Source organism: Dermochelys coriacea, chromosome 1, assembly GCF_009764565.3.
Source record: "Dermochelys coriacea isolate rDerCor1 chromosome 1, rDerCor1.pri.v4, whole genome shotgun sequence".
Classification (NCBI taxonomy): Eukaryota; Metazoa; Chordata; order Testudines; family Dermochelyidae; genus Dermochelys; species Dermochelys coriacea.
This window is the reverse complement of record NC_050068.2, coordinates 247,093,112-247,113,591: the sequence shown is the minus strand read 5'-3', so window position 1 is coordinate 247,113,591 and position 20,480 is coordinate 247,093,112. Positions and strand designations below refer to the sequence as shown.

Below are 20,480 nucleotides of genomic sequence, written 5' to 3'. Positions count from 1 at the left end.
GCTTGTTTCTATTCTGCTTTCTGTTGCTCTTCCTGCTTCACCCAAAGAGTGATACTTTAGTTCTTTTGAACTCTCAATCTTCTCTCTTAACTCAGAAGAAAGTCTATGATAACAAGGTTTTTTGGACAAAGGATTAAATGGGAATCCTGAGTTAAGACATCTTTAAGTAGCTTGAGAGAAGCTAGGCCACTGGTCCATGGATTCCCATGTCTTACCCAGACGTTTAAGTTCCAGGTGATCTTCTGTCACAGGAAATCAAAGGAAGAAATGGGGTAACTGTCATTCTTTTCCTGCACTGTACAGTTTCTGGGGGTGAGCTTTTTTGAGACTTTGGCTATCAATTCAACAAACTATTTAATTGGTCATCAGATTTCTTGAACACTCTTTCCCAACAGTATTAAGTCATTCCTTTTCTCTCTCTAGCCTTTTCCCCTTATTTATTTCTGTCAGTGTTTTGTTCCTCAGTCTATTGATGCTTCTCTTAAATATGGCTCAGGGAATGAGACACCATGCTTGGACCTAACTGTTATCACTAGGCCACCTCTTTTGGCTTGCTCCTTTTTCTGTTCCTGTATACAACACTTCCCTAGAAATGCCAAAATGAAATCTATGATAACTTGGTCAGTCTCACCCTGTTCCTGCTGTGCCACAGAGGAAGCACCATATGCAGGAGAAGTATAAAGATGTTCCACTTTTGTCAGATCTCATTTTTCCTCCAAATCACATTATTTTCTTGTTGCATATTGTTTCCTAGCAGGAATGAAAAATGTAAAATGGACCAAGTTAGTATTTCACTCCATAACTGCACTGCAGGGAAAAATGTTATATGCAGGAATGAACTTGAGTGGGGGCTCAAAATTGGGGGTAAGGGGAGAAATACATGATGTCTGTTCCAAACAATTTAAGCACTTACCCATGTATTGGTCACACACATAGGGCTTGTCTAAACTAGCAATGTTAAAGCGCTGCCATGGCAGCACTTTAATGTGGCTTGTGTAGTCCCATCTAAAAAAAACCACCTCCATGAGGGGTGTAGCTACCAATGCTGGGGGTGTAGCTACTGGCGCTGGTACACTGTCTACACTGGCTCTTTACAGCTCTGAAACTTGCTGTGCTCAGGGGGTGGTTTTTTTTTCCACACCCCTGAATGAGAAAGTTGCAGTGCTGTAAAGTGCCAGTGTAGACAACCCATAATCTTTTGCAAACTGAGTAGTTTTCGCTATAGTTTAAGATGGGTGCCAGTCACTTGCATATAACATAAAAAAAAAAACAAATTATCCTCTACTAATTTGATTATTCCATACTTATCAAATCTTTGTACCACCTGGTGATCTAAAGGTGGTGCATTATATCTTAGCTATACTGACATAACCCCATAGTGTAGATGTAGCCTACAGCAATTGAAAGGGTTTTTCTTGTTGCAACAGTAACACCATTTCTCTGAGGGACAGTAGCTAGGTCGATGGAAGCATTCTTCCATTGACCTAGTTGTATCTATGCCAGGGGTTAGGCCAGTATAATTACGGCTCTTGGGGTTGGATTTTTCACACCCTGGCGTGTGATAGATATTTCAACCTAAATTTTAACTGTATACCAGGCCTTACTTTTCTGGCTTGCAAATATAGTGTATTCAGTGCAGCTGAGAGGCTGAGAATGTTGCCACAAAGGAAACTTACTGGCAGACTTAATTTCATACTTTACTTTAAACAGTCTTGTTGTCGGCTAGTCGGACATGAATAACAGATTTATGTTGCTATTCTAGCCAATACTTTAAACTTTGAGCCTATGTTGATTTATTTACAAATAAAATGTTGTTAATTAGTACCACTCAGTCAGTTATTAGATATTTAAGATTTATTCCCTTGGAAGTATTTCACTAAATATTCTAACCAGGTGAGTTTCAATTTGAACTCGATACCAATGCTTAAAGTGTATGGGCTTTATTTTCATTTCTGAATTGTGTGTAAAATTTCTAGTTTGTTTTCTGAAGTCAGGAGAGGGGGACAAGCTTCTAGAAGCTCTCTCTAGAAAATGTAGAGTTCATCCTTGCTCTATAGAAATACTCAAATGCTTTGCAGGGTTTTTTTTGTCTAAAAATGCTGATACAACAGCCAAAACACAGATGGCTCAGTGGTTCAGTTTATTTAGCAGTTTTTCTTTAGATTGAGACAAAGGGCTTCAGATTGCATTTGATTAGAGTTGGGTAAATTGGATATTTGTTTACCATTGACATTACAGCCACCAAAGTAGACCTTTTGTTGTCATAAATAAACAGAAGTGTAATAGTGCTTAGTACTTTCAAAGCCTCTTTACATGCTCTTGAGATTTTTTTTTAAATAATAAATTAAGATTTATTAACCAGGAAAAGGCAATAAGAGTTTTTTACAAAGTTGAAGCTGATAAATATACTCATACAACTGACAGGTTTCAGAGTAGCAATGAGTTACATTCAGGTTTCAAAAGGTAATAAAAGCTTCTATGATAAGCAAGCTCTATATGTCCTTTAGGGCAAACCCATGCCAGGTACTGGGGATCTTTTGCGTATGCTTAGTAATCCTTGTCCCTCAGAGTCCAAGCAGCATAAAATATAAAGCTTTTCCTTCTTAGGGCCTTTTATTCCTCCCCCGCCCACCCCTTCTACTTCAGGTTGCACATTCAACCTTTGGGAGGAATTCAGTTGCATGTCTCCTCTTAGTGGAAGGAAGTGGGGTGGGGGAGCAAACAACAAAGTATTTTGTCCTCTGGTGTTCCACAATGGTTCCTCTGGTGTTGATGGACCTTCTTTTGTTGGGCAGGAGAGAACACCTCCTGTGCCAAATTAGTATTTCACGCTTGGTAATGCTGCTCTCCTGACTGGTGATTTACAGTGACAGATCAAACATGGGATACAGATATTATAAGCGAGATTTATTGCATTGCAGTAATTTACAAGAGTTCCATAAAGTCTAAACACTAAAAATATTTTATAACGTACCTATTTTAACAGTACTAACACACAGGTGAACCAGACTGGCTCCAACTATGTATTTGTCAGTATTCAGTTGAGGCCTAGGGGCCTTGGCATTAGTTGGCACCTGGTCTGCTAGGACAAGTATCTTAATTTGTCAATTTTCCTGGGAATTTAAGGCCTTGTATTTTCTTGTTTTATGCTATGCCTGTTTTCCAGGCAAGGCATAAGTGCGAGGGTAGACATGGGTCTTACCTGCTTCTGACATATAAAAATGCCTTACACGTGAGTACTAGCACTTACACTGTTGCTACACCATGTGAAGATTTGGGATGTTTGCAAATAGGTATGCAATCTTCCTGTGTGGATGTACTCTAGGAGTTCCTGGCTCCCAGCCCTGTCCTCAGTCACCTCGACTGCACTGCCTAGTGAAACTAATTGGAGAAAACAGGCTCTGAATCTATCCCAATAAACACTTCACCTTTTCACTGCCAAAAATACATTTCTTGACACTCCATATCTGAACAGTCTCCTCTCACCCCTTGTCTGCCTGCTCAGTTAATGTTTTGAGCCTGCCCTACAGAACTCTGTTCCTTGTAGTAGAGGCTGCTACTATTTTCACTTCTATTCCTTCCTCCTACAGAAAGTAGAGAGTCTGTCCAAAGTAGTACTCCTGGAAGAATTCTGCCCCACTGTGCATGTGCAGAATTCATGTCCCATGGAGATTTCTTTGCTTCCCCACAGAAAAATGACTTTCTGACAGGGAAGAAAATGGAAGCTGCAAGAGTGATCAAGCACCATTCTCTAGCAGTACAGGTACATCGTTTCAGGCACCTGGAGCAGCTGGCGGAGAGGTAAATCACCGTGGGGCTGGGGAATCGCCCCAGCCAGTAGCTCCTACCCAGTGCCAGGATCAGCTGCTTGTCCCAGCTGTCTGGAGGCGGGAGAACATGGGACAACTTCTTCCCCTGCAAGGAGTGGCTGGGGCTGTGTCAGACTCACCCCCAGAAATCTCTCCCAGCTGCAGGAAGCTCACCATCCTCCCCTGCTTCCTGCCCCCATCACTCCTTAGCTGCAGGATAGGGGGGTCACTGTATGGGTAGCTGCTCCACCATCTGCCCAACCCTGGTGCATCCAGACTTCCATATCCAGACACCCCTGCCAAGCCTCACCCCGTACACCCAGAACCCCCTTGCTCTCCATACCTGAACCCCCACCTCACTGAACCTCAACCCGTGCATCTGGAATCCCCTGCCTCCGGACCCCCAGCCCTGCACCCAGATCACCCCCCACTGAACTCCCTGTACTCAAGCCCCCACCCTGAGCCCCCCATCCAGACCCCCATGCCACTCACCCCTAATTAGCTGCAGACAGACCCCCACCCTCCCCGAGCCCCAGCCACTTTAACCTGGAAGTCCCTGCCCCTGGAACCCTCCCACAACAAGCCTCTGCATCCAGATCGCCCCCACAACTAACCCCCACCTCCAGCTGAGCTGCCTACACCCAGAATGTCCCACACAGAACCCTCTCACCCACACCTGGATTTCCTGCACTTTGAGCCCCATCACACTTGGATCCTGCCTGGTTGAGACTGCCTGCCCCACAGCTGGTACACCTCGCTCAGAGGGGCAGGGCCCTAGTGTGTTTGTGGGGCAAGCCCTGGCCTTTGCTGTGTTAGGGTCAGGTGCAGCTTCACTGCTGAGTCCATATCCCGGGGGGTGGAGCTTCATGGTGATCTCCCACCTCCATGTAACCAGTGGTCTGTGCTCCCCACTGCCATGCTGGAGCCTCCACATTTATTTATTGACAAATAAAACTTGCAGAATTTTTTTGGCACAGAGTGCCCTCAGGAGTAAAAGTATTTCTCAAGCCATAGGTGGAGGAGGGAAGGAGCACCTAGGTAGAAGAAGTAGTAAGCAGGGGTACTCATAGTTCTTTCTTTCTACTCCAACTTGAAACTGAGCTGATTTTGTCAGTGTCATTGCTTCCTTCCTTCCTGCCCTGCCTTGCCTTGCTCCACCCCACCCCCAAGACACAAGAATCTGAGATCAGTGAAAACTGACTCAACCAGCCAGTTTTCACTCTGTTGTAGCGTGTGGAACCACTGAGCAACAACACAAACAATGGATATTTTTAAAATGAAGACTTAAGCCATGTCTACAACCACAAGTGCTACAGCAGTACAACCATAGCATCATAGCTATGCTGGTGTCGTACCATAGTGTAGATTAGTGGTGTGTCAAACTTTTCCAATTTGTACCATTAACAAAAATCTGTTCATGGCCCCCCTTTATTATTGCACAGCCAAGGCTTCCCCCAGCTCCGCTACTGAGGTAGAGCAGGACCAGGACCATAATGGGGTTGGGGGAGGAGCTGCTCTGGGAGTGGGGCTGGAGGCATGGTGCTCCTTCCCTATGTCCCCCCCCTCCGTCCCTGCAAGGGTGCTGGCCTGGAGGCAGAGCAGGACTGGGGCTGAATGGGGTTGGAGGAGGAGCGGCTGGGGGCAAAGTCTGGGGGCAGAGTAGGGCTGGAAGCATGGCGCTCCCTCCCCATCCCGCATGGGGGCTGGCTCAGGCCCCACCACACACCCACGAAACATTTTAGTGGGGCGTGCTCCACAATTTAGGAGCCACTGGTGTAGATACACACTACTGTAGTGTAGGTAGAAGGGGTTTTTCTGTAACTTTAGTAAGTCTGTGTCCCTGAGTGATGGTAGCTAGGTTGATGGAAACATTCTTCCATTGACTTGTCTGCACTTAAACCGCAAGTTTAGGTCAGCTTGGCAGTGGTGCTTAGGGGGGGTGGATTTGTTTCCATGGACTCAAGGTCATCCTTTCCTAGACATCACTTTACTCTAAATCCCCATCAGAGTGCTGTTCTTTGTACCGACACCAGTAACTGAGGCATCTTATCCCTCCAGAATCTGACCCTCCTGTTACAGATGTTCAGCAGACAACAGAGCAGATGGACTCTCTAGTGCCTCCTCTCGACACTTACTCTACACCAGATGAGGCCACTGTCTTGGAACCATCCTCCCCAGTACTGGATGTTACAAAATGTACCAGGAATTTATGAAAAGGTAGCCACCTCCGTACATATTCAGATTGAACTTGGTCCAGGATAATCCACATAAATTAGTGGATATTTTGCATTCTGCAGGACATACTAGAGTGGCTATGCCTATTAAAGAGACCACTTAGTCCATGAAAATTCTTCGGCAAACTCCCTATTCTGACACCCACTTCCAAGAGGACAGATAAGAGGTGCTAAGTTCCCCCACAGGACATGAGGTTTTTTTATTCACATTTATGAATGCTGTGTAGGTGACCATTCCCATTTTTAGGCAAAATTGATTTATTCTTTTGTTGCTGGCATGTGTGACCCTCTTTGTATGGGGCGGGGGCCTACCAATATCCAACAATAAAACAAAGCTAAGACACCGGATGTACCTTCTACTCTCTTACCCATATCTCACCATTCCTGCACCCACTGTGCACTGCAGACTGGCCACACCACATTTTCAACATACAAAATTCCACATTTGCTGCTGCTCCACTCCACGTCTAAATTTGTCATCAATAAATGTCTTTATTTTTCTCTCATGCTCGGTCAAGGGGGAACATATGGTTTGTAGTTTTTTGCGATACTAATAGAAACTATCATCGGGGGTGTGTGTGTGTGTGTGTGTGTGTGTGTGTGTGTGTGTAATAAAACCAACTAATGTATAATTGGGAATTCAGAGAAATGGCAGAGGAAAAACATTTTGATATAACCTGTAGCTTTAATTTATTTCTTATAGTGCCTGTTGGACAAAGTGCACCCTAATCAAAAATTTGAAGTACTCAGGGTTTCTTACTTAGCTTTTACATTAGAAATCTCAAAGGTTTTAGGTGCCAATTTTAAAATCAAATGTCCAGAGTTAATCCAATATTTACAAATATTACTGCCCCTTGGCTTTCTTGATATAGTCATCTGTTGATAGTGGAAAAAGAGTTGGAAATACAGCTCAACTGCAGTGTTTAGCACTGAAAGCTTTCCTTGAAATTTTATTTCAGGGAATATCTAACAGATTAAACAAATCTCTGAAGAAGATTTAATATTTTCTAATCTTGATTGGGAATTTTTGGGGAACATAAATTAGAATTTATTACCTATGGTTTCTTCTCAAATTCCTTTCTGTAGAGAAGTCTCATTTAATTAAGAAAAAAAGCTGTTCTTAGTCTGAGGGTACATCATTGAAGTCGTATTACTTTCCTTGAAGTGACTAGTTTATCCAGTAATCTAAATTGTGCCATTCCTATCACCAGGGATCTTGTTGCATTTGATGGTTATTAGTGAGAAATGGAAGAGGTGGTATGTGGAGGTGAACTTGTACTGCATTTTAGGATTTGAACAGGCAACCCAGAATAAAAAAAAAAAATCCTTTAATTACTCCAGGAGTTGGATGTTCGTGTTAAGGCATTTCTTCACAGTTTTATTCAAGATCACAGCTTCCAAATAAACAGTCTTTTAGTTGCACAGAGGTGACATTTTAAAGGGCACTGAGCCAAAATGGAAAGATACTAGTCTAGTATGGTTTAAGAGGTTAGCAGGAAAATAATACGATTTTAAATGATCACTTAATTGTGTTACTTGGAATTTATAATTTATCGTTAAACTTACTCATTGTGTCGCCTTAATGGGCTGATGTCACACTGAATTTTAGGGACAAAGACACAATCTAATTCACTTCTACAATTTGAGCTGCAAAAGAACTGAAGAATTAAATTAAATGATTGGACTTAATTAGAAAATTATTCAAGCACAGATACTGCAAGCCTGTCCTGGGAGCCTTTCATTAACAAATGAAAGAATGGGGGCTGGAATTGTTAAATTCCCAAACTGTCTAGTACAGTGCAGAACCTTGTCCAAAACTGAAATCTCAACCTAACCTGACTTATTTTTCCCCTCATGGATGTATTGTTAAACAGTTTTAATAAGCATACTGTTAGCCACATTTTTGTCAATGAATAAACAATCTGAAATATATTTTGATAATGAATTGCCACATTCCAGAAGCCTGTTGACTGTTATTGTCAAAGAATGGAGAACTCTTAAAATGAGACCTGTTAATTTTGAAAAATTGGAATGATTTTTGAAAGAACTTGATTATTTGTTTAGTTTTGAACAGAGACTTTCAAGAGTCCTGTCGGGGAAGGGAGGGGCACAATGAAGGACAGAGGACTTCAGCTATAAAATGTTCAGTATTAATATAATTTTAAAAGGTTACCAAGGTTTTAATAACCTTATATTGACAAGTTGCTTATGAAGTTCTCCTAATTCTTGTACCAGAAGAACAATTTTACTTGAACTTTTTCCAGCGGGTTTACCAATTTCTCTGAAAAGTCTATGAATATATAAAAGGAGCAGATCTGAAGGTGAGTAGTGTGTTGACATTGGTGAGTGGGTTTTATTGCTATTCCTTGTGCATCAACAAAATTGTTTAGTGCATTTGAGTTGGTTATACTTATGTGTATAATCATAATCAATAAATCAGTAAATGTTAAGGTAGAGACAAGTCAATATACGGCAGGTTATTACAAATGGAAGGTGGAAGGCACAACAATGTAAACTAATGGCACCTTATGCTACCGTTTATAGTTAAATTTATGTGGGTAATATTGGCTCTAATCTAGCATTCACCTACAAAGTAGAGTTGTATTGGATTATTTGTTACCGATTAACTACGTGTGTACAAGCTTTCGTTCCAGAAAGTGTCATCCCAAATTAGCCTCTTCCAAAGTTACGCTAATGCCAAAAATACAAAGGCATTCAGTACATTGTTTTATAATGGAGTGGGATTGAGAGATACAGAGGTGAATGGACAGAGCTTAACTTTCTCTGTTTTGGAGGATCCTAGTTATTTTCATACCTTTCTGACCATGAATATTTATGCTGAGTTAGCCAAAACTGGCAGCAATCTGGCTAATTTGTATTAACAATGGAACCTACTAAGCCATTGACATATTCAGAGTAAAGATTCTCCATGAAGTTAGTTGCCTAAACTTTCCAAGGGAAAGATAAGGGAGGAGAAAATATCCTTGTCTCGTGCTATATTGAATATAAAGTGTACTCTTATTTTATCCATAAAGACAGGTTTCAGAGTAGCAGCCGTGTTAGTCTGTATTCGCAAAAAGAAAAGGAGTACTTGTGGCACCTTAGAGACTAACAAATTTATTAGAGCATAAGCTTTCGTGAGCTACAGCTCACTTCATCGGATGCATCCGATGAAGTGAGCTGTAGCTCACGAAAGCTTATGCTCTAATAAATTTGTTAGTCTCTAAGGTGCCACAAGTACTCCTTTTCTTTTTATCCATAAACAATCAGTTTAGAGTGCCTGAAGATGCATGTGTTCAGAATACTCCAGCTGTAATTATGGCACAGCATCAGGTGTCCATAAGTAAGGTTGCAGCTGGTTCCATTACAAGCCCAATTTTGGCCACCTTTTAAAATTTACAAATTCTGTTGGTCTTAAAATGGGCAAACTGGGACAGAAATACAACTTATTTTTACCAAATTCCAAGCAAATTTGACACTTTCAGAAATAACTCTCTAAAAATGATTTGTTTAGACAGCTCTTCCGTTTTCCACTCTATAACCAAAACCACCCAAGAGTGAGAATTTTGTTTGCTGGACTCCCCATGAATGAGAGTTAATGTACAGAACCAAAGTTTTAGTTAATATTTGAGTTAGAAATTTTAATCAATTCTTGAATTTAAATACAGCTTTAAATTAGTGACCAAGCAATGTTTAACTTGATCTCTGGAACTCCTAGGCCGGTGTGGTGGTGGTGGTGATGAGGTCCAGCAGACTTCCACTGGAAGCAGAGCAAGTTGGGGCATATTTTTGTGAACTTAATGAGATTTGCATGGTGGGAGTAGAGACTGGCAGGCTCCTCATGGTAAAGAGCCTGAAGACCTGTAAAAGCTGCTAGAAACAAGCAGAACAAGTTAGCCTAGCTATCTGTATTGGTTAGTGGGAGTCATTGGTATGGTAGCTGCCATACGAAAGGAAAAGGGGGTGGAAATAAGAGCCATTCTTGGCTGTTACTGGAGCTGCCATCCACCAACAGAAGAATGCTGAGAAAATGAGGTTAAGCAGCATATACAGTAGGGTTAGAAGGCTGCACAGTTGGTTTAGAGGAAAAGGGAATCGAGCTGCATGAAAATATGTGCAGAGGGAGGGGAGCAAAGGGAGACAGGGATGATAAAATGAGACTATCTTCAAAGAACAAACATTTTTTGGATTACATATGTCTTAAGAATACCCAATACTTTAACTTTCTAAGTAAGCAATTGCTGTATTTGACATACAGATATTCAATCGAGAAGGGAGGTAGACTGCAAGCAATCTCTGGAATGTTGTTTACATCTGAAAAAGCAGAGGAACCCCAGTCTCTTGGGTTTTTTCTTTAGTGGTAACTTAATGTTTTCTGAGACGTTGGACCTTCTGTTCCTTTTTTTAAAGGATATTGCATAAATAAGGAAATCTAACATGTTTTACTTGGTTTTTTATAAGGGTGAAGATGTCAACCGAACGCTGGAAGGTGGGAGGAAACCTCTTCACTATGCAGCGGATTGTGGGCAGCTTGAGATTCTGGAATTTCTGCTACTAAAAGGAGCTGATATTAATGTATGTTTAGCAAATTGCAGGCAGACTTTGACTTACTTTTGTGTGCTTTGTGTAATTGTTTGGGTTAGATGCGTAAAGAGCTTTTTGTGGAAAAACTCATTGTGAAAGACTGAGGCAAATGTATCAATTTCATATAATAGATCACTGAGTGAAATGTTTTAAGAACAAAACAGAGACTTGAAGCTTAAACTGACATTTACATGTACATTTTATAGCATGTAAATTACACACAATGCAGAAATCAAGTTCCATTTGCTTGTTTCCATTAAAAATGCAGATTGTCTGGTCAGTGAAAACCAGGATTCAGCAGTCTCATCTGGCCTTTTTGAGAGTTTAAGATATTGTGAAGTTGTTATACATTGCTATATTGGGAGAAGATTCTTGTTTAAACTTAAGTTATGACAGATTGGTGGCTAAGGCAAACTTTTCTCTCCTATTTAGCCAGAGATTTGTGAGGACTACTGCTAGCACCTGTAAACAGTACACTTCAATAATTCTGCACACTTTTTTAAAACCCCCAAACTTTAGAAAGTTGTTTGGAATTGACCAGTTAACTTACAAGTCTCTCTTCTTTGCTTCCTTGCATTGGGGAGAGCTGGACACTTCCTTTTCTCTTGTGTTCTCTCTTCTGCTTTCCTTTTTGTTCTGTTTATATCTTGCTGTGAACCTGTAGCTATTCTGTATAGATTGGCATTAATATATCTCTAACTATTCCCCCTCCACCCCGGGGGAAGAGGTGGGGGGGAACTAAACGGACTTTCCAGCAAGACGAATAAAACAAACTTGGTGTTCTGTAGCCAAGCTCTTGTGGAGATATGAGCCAAGAAAGTTTTCCAGAAAGTTATCAGTCTGCAACAGGAAAATCCTTTTAAAACAGTAACTTTGAAATTCCTGACTTCTATTTGTTTTTCAGGAGGGTGGATGCATTAAAAAATGGCTTAGTTTTTTGTTAACTTTTCATTATAGTATAAATCAATGTACATAATGTAAAGGCTGAAGTGTTGTATTTAAAAGGGTAAGTGTGAATTTGTGCTTCAGTAATGGTCTTTGTTCCTGTCTTTACAGGCTCCAGATAAACATCACATAACACCACTTCTATCAGCAGTTTATGAGGGTCATGTCACTTGTGTGAAATTGCTTCTGTCAAAGGTGAGACTTAAATAAATGTTTACCCAATGCTAGCTCTTATAACTTGCTCATTGATGAAGTTCAGTACTCTGACTTTAACGGTAACAAGGTGGAACAAGTGGGTTCAAAATAACTGAACAGGATAGTCATTCATGTCATCAGACCAGAGGCTGGCACTTCATTACGCAGAAACCAACATTTGGTGCTGCTGCTTACTCGGTGCACATGGGCTAAGGGAGCAGTTGGGGGGGGGGGGGAGGTGATTATGTCTGCTCATTTTATGTAAGACTGCCATTTGGCATTTCTTTTTTTGGTAGATGCAGCACTTGGTTGCTTTTTCAGAGTCCAGCATATTTGCTGGAAGGATGACTGGGGAAAAGTCCTATTTAAAAATTTCCCTTTTCTGACTATTTTTAATTCTGAAATGTCTTTTGATCTCCCTACTCTTATTTGGGCACTGTTATCCAGCACCCAGAGCCCCACAGTCTGTATTAGTTGCAATAGAAATAGAAAATCTGTTTAGTCAGTGGAATTTTGTTACAATGAGAAGTAATTTTACTGAACCTTTGAGATCACTGTCAAAATGGTATACGGCTTTCTCAGTTGAATGACTTGCAGGTGTAAATGTACTGTCAGGTTTAGCCTCTTTGCTGACATCCTACAGTTTCTGTAACTTCATTATTACAGAACTGATGTACTTTCAGAAACTATTAAATGCATAAATTAAGATTGCTCTAAATTTATTCCTGATATCAACTTAATGAATGAAATCTGAAATCAGTACTATTATGATCTCCCCCTTCCTGGTGCATACCTTGTTCAACACTTGTTCAATCTTTTACCCCTTAGCTTCCTCTCAGGACACATGCCTGTAAAATATCAGGTGATCTTGGCTGCTTTTCCTAACTCTATTTGGGGGCCCTGCAGATCTCTTCAAAACCCCATCAGTTAATTCCACCTTCAACTTCTGGATTTGAAAAACCACCAAATTTGTAATTACTTTTATTAAACACAATAACTTTCACTAATCCTTCTATTACTTACTCCACTAGGGAAAGCGTAATCTTATAAGAGCCCAGCAATGCTTCCTTTCCTGATCACAGTCCAGCTCCCTACCCCGTCTATGATCCATCTTCTTCAGGAGCCAACCGACAATTCTTCAAATTCAAAACCCGCAAAGTTCCAAACAGGCAGTCTGGGTGGAGCTTCCATTCAGGAGTCCAAGCTCCTGTGTTTTTGTGCACCCAGCTGCATATATTCTTTTTTTCTTCTTTGTTCCACAACATACCGCAGTTTACAATTTTGCTTAATGCTTATCTGCAGCATCTCACTATACAATTTCTATTCTTTGGGGAATTTGCACAGTATTCATGTCCCCCACAGATTTCTTTGCTTCCCTGCAGAAAAATGACTTTCTGACAGGGAAGCAAAGGAAAGCTGCAAGAACAGTTACGCACCACTCCCTAATTGCACAGGTACGTCGTTTTAGGCACCCAGAGCAGCTGGCAGAGAGGTAAATCACCGCAGGGCTGGGGACACCCCACCCAGTGGCTCCTACCCCTGAGCCAGGATCAGCTGCTAGTCCTGGCTGGGCTGGAGGCAGGGGAAGACAGGATTTCTTCTTCCCGTGCTAGAGTGGCTGTGTCAGACCCACCACCAAAAACCTCCCCCAGCTGCAGGAAGCTCCGTATCCTCTCCTGCTTCTATCACTCCTCAGCTGTGGGGGTAGGGGTCACTGTATGGGGAGCTGCTCCCCCATCCACCCAGTCCCCATGCATCTGGACCTCCCATATCCAGACACCCCTGCCAAGCATCACCCTGTAAACCCAGAGCCCCCCCAGCCCTCCATACCCAAGCCCACCCCACTGAATCTCAGCCCCTGCAACTAGAGCCTCTTTGCACCCAGGTCTCCGGACCCCCCACCCCTGCACCCAGACCACTCCCGCCCCCCCCAATGAGCTCCCTACACTCATACCCACCCTGACAAGCCTCACCCCCATGCACTACCCTGAGCTCCCACATCTAAATCCCCACACCACTGACCCCCAAATAGCTGCACCCTGGCATGTATGATCACAGCTAATGGAATATGAATTCTAAAAGAGTACATGAATATTAAGACTACATGTCTTTGGTTTTTATCACAGTAGTACTGCCAAGTTAATTTTACTTTTTAAACTTTTCTGATGTGGTGAAGTACTATAGCACTTCTCATACACAAGTTACGGAAATGCAATCTCAATGAAATTACTATAAAGTGAGTGCACTAAGTTGAAAAATGGTACTCAAAGTAGTTATCAATGGTTCGCTGTCAAACTGGGAGAGCAGATATATTGTGGTTCTGCAGGGGTCAGTCCTGGATCTGCTAATATTCAATATTTATATTAGACTTGGATGATGGAGTGGAGAGTATCCTTAAAAAAAAAAAAAAAAATCTGCAGATGACCCAAATCTTGGAGGAGTTGCAAGCACTTCGGAGGACAGGATTAGAATTCAAAACAAGCGTGACAAATTGGAGGATTAGTCTGAATTCAACAAGATGAAATTCATTAAAAACAAGTACAAATACCCAACTACAAAATGGGGAAAACTAGCTAGGGGTAGTACTGCAAAAAAGGATATGGTAGTTTATAGTCATTTGCAATTTGAGTAGTCAGTGTGATGCAGTTGTGAAAAAGGCTAGTGTTGTTCTGAAGTGTATTGAAAGGAGTGTTGTATGTAACACTCTATTTGGCACATGTAAGACCTCAACTGGAGTATTTTGTCCAGTTCAGAGGAGAACAGCAAAAATAATAAAATTTCAAAAATCTGACCTATGAGAGAAAGTTAAAACCTGGTAATGTTTCCTTTTTGAGAAAAGGAGAATGAGGGGGATCTGATAAGCCTTCAAATATGTTAAAGGCTGCTATAAAGAGGATTGTGATTAGAGGACATGGAGATCAACCAAAGACAGGACAAGAAGTAATAGACTTCAGCAAAGATTAGATATTAGGAAAATTTTCTGACTAAAGGGTAGTTGGTCTCTGAAATAGACTTCCAAAGTAGGTTGTGGAAGCCTCATCAGTGGGGATTTTTAAGAACAGGTTGGACAAAAATCTGTCGGGGATGGTCTAGGTTTGCTTGTCCAGCCTGAGCTGAGACAGACCGTGATGACTTTTTGAGGTCCCTTTCAGCCCTGTGTTACTGTGATTCTGGAAGGGGTGTGAGATTTTCCTTAATTAGCCAAAAGCTTCAAGTGCATTTTATCCAAGTTAAACATTGATCCTCGCTGTTGTCCGAGTCAGGCTTTTTCATAAATATATCCCTGTCCACCTGGTGTATGATAGAGTTGTGACTATATGTTTAGAGTCCTGAAAGCAAATGTCAACCAGTTCTTAAGCAGTGGCAGATAAGCTGGATATGGCCATAATTCTATTACAACCTTGTGTGTGTACCTCCAGATTAATTACAAATCTGCAGTACCAACTTTGTGTAAACAGCAAGTTTACCGTGAAACTCGTTCACCAAAGCTTACTATGCTGTGTTTTGCCAAACACAATGCAGACACTGGTTTTCATCAGCCATTGTTAGCTCATGACTTAAAAGAACTTCATATTTTATTACCAAATGTCTTAAATAATGTTTTCCAATACACAGAAACCGCCTAAGATTTTTCTGGTGGTTTGTTTGAAATGCTTACATTCTAATAAACAAGCCCAAGGCGACTGAGTAATTCAGGGAAAGTAGCATCAGTTTTCTCATTCTTCAGACAGTTTAGTGTTGCCACTGTTCCCACTTCCCTCAATTAGCCAATACCAATGGAAGCAATGGATTCAAATGTTGCATTTACTGGGACTCAGCTGTAGTTGAATTTTCTGACCAGATCGGTTAAATGTCTGAGGCGGTGTTCTCTGTGATAAGACAGATCTGTTTAAAGTATTAAACACCTTAGTACCCTCGTCCAAGTGACATATTGCCATGCTTTGTCTGTTCTATGGTCTGAATTACTTATGCTCTTGAAGTGTAGTTACTTCAACTGTGAAACCATCTTAAAATGTAGTAAAGTCTGCATGTGACTAACTTGAAGTTAAATAATTTATATTTTGAAAAATGATTGGAGGAGGGAAGGCCATTTTACAAGCTATAGATCAAGCAGAGAATCAAGAATATCTAGGAGTTGTGAAATGGGAGACTTCATAATGGGGTTTATAATGGGGGTGCAAAGTAGAGTTTCCAGCTTAATGATGGCTGGATCTGACACTGTATGTTAAGTTTATTTTGAAACACTTCTAAAAGACTTCACATCAGAGCCCACAGAGGACTGACTGCTTAGCTTTTGTGTGTGGCTAAACAAGACTGTCACGTTCATTACAAATCCAACTTTCATTTTGGTTGTGTAATTTTCCGCTTGCAAAAAAGATCCTTTGATGATGATTCTCCTGTGTCCCTACCATCAAATCTTTCAGGGTTGTGAGCTGGAGTTGTATTTAACTGCCTCTGCAAATATAGTGAAGTAATGTTGCAGAAAGAAAGTAAAAGAGCTTTCATAATTCCAAATATAGTAAAGACGTAGATTTAGAATGTTTGTTTGTTTGTTTTTACAATGGGAGGGAATCCATTCTACCCTGTCTGAAGACCTGTATCAAATGTTCTGTCAAAGCTATAAGAGGCAAATAGGTTGCTATACAAGTGGTGTTCAGAACCTGTTATTCTGTTGGAAATAGAAATAAGGTTAGCTTTTGAGGTGGAGGGCCTCTTTTTCAGCTGTCAGCTTGAACATAAGAGAACATTTTCACAAAAAATGAATTTTTGTCTGGTAATCCTACGTAATTAACTGATGCCTTTTCCTTGACTGAGCTGAAGGAAGTTAGGTCCAGATCTTTGAAGACACCGGTGGGGTAGAAGTGATGCTGTCCCAGATAACCCTAACGGGTGATGGTTCTTCCAGAATAGTATAAATGTCAGCTGGAAGACCAATTAACTTGTAGCAGGACTGGTAAACAATAGTGACAGATTTGCCTTCTGGGCCAATTCTCCATAAATTTAGTAATCCTACTGCTACGAAAGATACTATTTTAGCTGCACCCCCCCATTGTCTCAGCATGCTACATTTCAGTTACTGTTGCCTATTCAGGCTGAAAACATCTCTTCTGTTGCTTGATTTTTGAATCCCAGCTGACTCAATCCCTAGATCTTGATATGCCCTACCCCTTTCTCCACACACTTTCTCTAAAATGTTAATTTATGCACTTCCTGACTTCTTTGCTCTGAGCTGTGCTACCTTAACATTGCATAACTAACTATTTTTGCATTTAATAATGTGCCTAAGTGGATAGTTGATATAAGTAAAGGAACGTAACAGTTTAGTGAAGTAAGAAGAATATAGGCCACTTTCATAGCTGTACCTGAATTGTGGTAATTAAAATAGAATAAGGAATCCAGTGAAGAATAACTAGGAAGTATCTAGTAAGTGAAAAGGTGCTGAAGCATGTGACCCATAAATGCCCCCATACCAATTAATTTCCTACCATTTGCTGCAGTATGTGGGTACTCAAGATTTTATTTAAAACCAGAGGTTTTTACTGTGTCAGTACATTACTTTTTATATAAGACTCTGAAGACCTTGGTTAGAGTACATTCTGTGCACCAAGAACTGCTCAAAGAGTGAGTGCAAAATGTATGCTAGTATGAAAGTGCAGTTTATAAAGAAGAAAGTTAGGCTTAGTCAAGGTGACCTACAGTAATCGAAAGCTTTAAAAATTCTGGAGGAGAATGATTTAACCGGTGTAGGAAAACTGTTTGCTCTTACACAGAGCATAAAAACAGGGCTTTAAAGATTACTCTATTTGGCAGCAGTAAAAGCATTTAGGCACAACTTATTCGCATAGGCTACTAAATGTATGGAAGAAGTTAAGGTCCATTGAAGCAAGAAGCTTTCAAGCTGTGATCTATCAAGATGAGATTGTAACTGCAAAAATGTTGAGAGCCTCTTGAAATTGCAGGACAAAAATTCTGGACCATTTGGTTTTTAATACTTCACAATTAATCAAATTACAGTGTCGAAACATTGGGAGACATCAAAAGAAACCTTGAGCCTTGCAAAGTTTGTAGTTAGTGTATACAGGTAAGACCCAATTATATCAAATGCAGTGTTATCCAAAACTATCTTGGCCCTCATAATTAAGACTTCTGTAAAATTTGTACTGTAGCCTACATGTGTATACATAACTCTGAAGTCTAATTGGGGTTTATCTTGTAATATTTAGCTATGTATTGGAAATCTGAGCTTGTCTGTGGCATACAAAGATGTAAAAATTCCTGTACATCATAGCTGACTGCTTCTGATACAGTCTTAATTAGAATTTTATTTGGCCTCTGTTAAAATAGGCTTTCTCCAAATTGCCAAGTTCGTGTTGGCTCTCTCATTAGCAGTCATTGTGGGTGGGTTTTTTTAACTCCTAAAATTAGGTGAATACTTAATTAATTTTTTTGATCTAGTCCCTTTTGAACACTTATAACATGGACATCTGTCCATTAATTCACTTTCTAGAGGCATCTGGCATTGATCGATAAAAATCAGGGAAACTAACTTGAGGCTGAATGTTTATCCTTCACCTGCCTTGTTAGTGGCAATAAGACGTGTACAAATAATTGTTTGGTATTGCCTTCAATACCTGGACACAAGGGGGAAGATGGAGGATTTTAAGTGAAACTTAATTCTTACCTCTGAATTTTCTGCCTCTTGCTGTTTTTCAGCCCAACTCTTTAAAACTTTCATGCATTTTTTTTAATGAAAATATTGAGAGGTACAGTTTCTTTAGAGGGTAATATATGAGAGTCTGCATTTTAAACTGCTCCTGATTAGACATGGTGTACTCCATTAAAGCTGTCACGTATCTTGGCAAAACTCAGTATAACCTCTGCAGGGACAAAATAGATAAGAATATCTACAGAAGCTGTAAATGAGAATTGAGTTGTACTGCTGCACGTGAAATTTACATAGCAGCTGTCCAGTACTATCGGCTCTTATTGTTAGATGTACAAAATATTACAGTGAGCTGAATGCAAATAGGGTTTGCAAATGTGCAAGACAACATAACTAAAATATTAATTACTGCAAAAAACACTTTTTAAAAACAGCTTGCCTCATTCACTATGTTAATGCTAATGATGTAGCTCTTGGCTCACTTCATATACTCTAGGTGGCAATGGCAATATAATAGTGTACCAAGTTTTAAAGATGGCTAACCCAGATTAAAAATTTCTCACTATTGGACATTTACCTACCTACAGGCCCACTGCTGGCTCTGCTTTGTCCTCTCTTCCAATTAAATAAGGGGCTCCATTTCTTTGCCTCTCATCTGCTTCAGGAGAATCATTTTCCTGGCCCTCCCTAAAATTCTACGGCCAGCACTGGTCCTGTTATCAGAAATCTGGTGTACTGCACTTTTTGAACAGGCAGAAGTCTGCTTGCTATGCCTATAACTGAATGCTACATGGTTGTAACATGGTTTCTGATTCCAGATTGAATAGAGCAAATTGTTGACTTAAACTGTTCTGTACTCTGGTCCCGTTTTGGTCATGGAAAACATTTTAAATATATATATTTATTTCCAAAAGAGCATCTTGATTTAAATAAGATATCTTACTGAATTGCTCCTACAAAGGATGAAGGAGTAAATACCCAAGAGGAAACTAAAATCTTATTCTGAAAAAAGTCTGTAAAATAGGTGACAAGAGTTTTTATGTTAAATGTTTTTGTTTTTTAGTAGTGAAAGTTCTCCCTCAGTCGGTGATGGACCTAAAGCATCTGGGAACCTGGCTGAACTGTAAAACTCAAACTCAATATGATGGGGACATAAGTGATCAGTTCGTAAACATTTTTTTTTTCTGGGCAGGTGAAGGAGAGGAAGGAAAGTTTATTTAAAACTTTAATTGCTTTTAACTTAATGTTCTATAGGATTCTCTTTTTTTAAAACTAGACAGTTAACCACTCAATAAGTAATACCTATTCCTTATATGAAAACGTGTCCACTAGGAGACAACAGAAGCCAACAGTGAGTAGAGCTGTAACCTGCAGACTAGATTTTTAGTTTGTTTTATAGGCCCATAGATAAAATAATTGTACTATCACTTGTTGAGGAGACTGACTTCCTAATAATAATAATAATAATAATAATAATAATAATAATAATAAAAAAATTGGAGGTAGTGTTGACAGCTGAAACCATAGTACTACATCCCAGAAAATACTATAACTGTCATAACCATGCCTGTCTGCAAGTCTTATCTTAAGAAGCAGTATTTTATGGAGTGGCTGGTGGCAAATCCACAGGAAAAGATTGTGGCTAAGTTTCCATTAAAAGTAGAGTTTTCTGCTTTCTAAAATCCATCTCCACCCCCTCTCACCTTCCATTCCACTCCACTCCCACCCCCCACAAAATCTGCCCAAAAAGCTGTGCAAGTCAAGAGCTAGGGTAGAATTTATGGGGAAAATTCCAAGTAATTTAAACAGTCTTTTGTGAGATAAAGCACATTTTAAGTGTTTTTTTAATAGCTGGTAACTTTTTTGTAAGATCCTAGAGATAAAAATGACAATTGAGAGAAGACTTCATTTGACGAATTTAGAGGAGATATAGTACATGGTACTGTAAAGGTCAATAATTCATTACCTTTGGAACAATGGACTACTATTTATTCACCCATGGATCACTGGCAATCCCTACTTAGCTGAACTGGTAGCTTCGTTCACAGC

At 40.3% G+C, this 20,480-nt stretch overlaps 1 protein-coding gene across 3 annotated transcripts in view; it reads left to right on the top strand.

Annotated features, from left to right (window-relative positions):
- MTPN (myotrophin) overlaps positions 1–20,480 on the top strand; it is a 52,266-nt gene that overhangs the window by 14,157 nt on the left and 17,629 nt on the right. For 2 of the 3 annotated variants that reach the window (XM_038410085.2, XM_043518544.1), the window contains 2 exons: positions 10,505–10,618; positions 11,684–11,767. In XM_038410085.2, coding sequence (XP_038266013.1) covers positions 10,505–10,618; positions 11,684–11,767 — 198 coding nt within the window. Of the gene's footprint in view, positions 1–3,696; positions 3,802–5,867; positions 6,027–10,504; positions 10,619–11,683; positions 11,768–20,480 lie in introns of those variants that run through there. The other variant, XM_038410094.2, reaches the window with a different exon arrangement.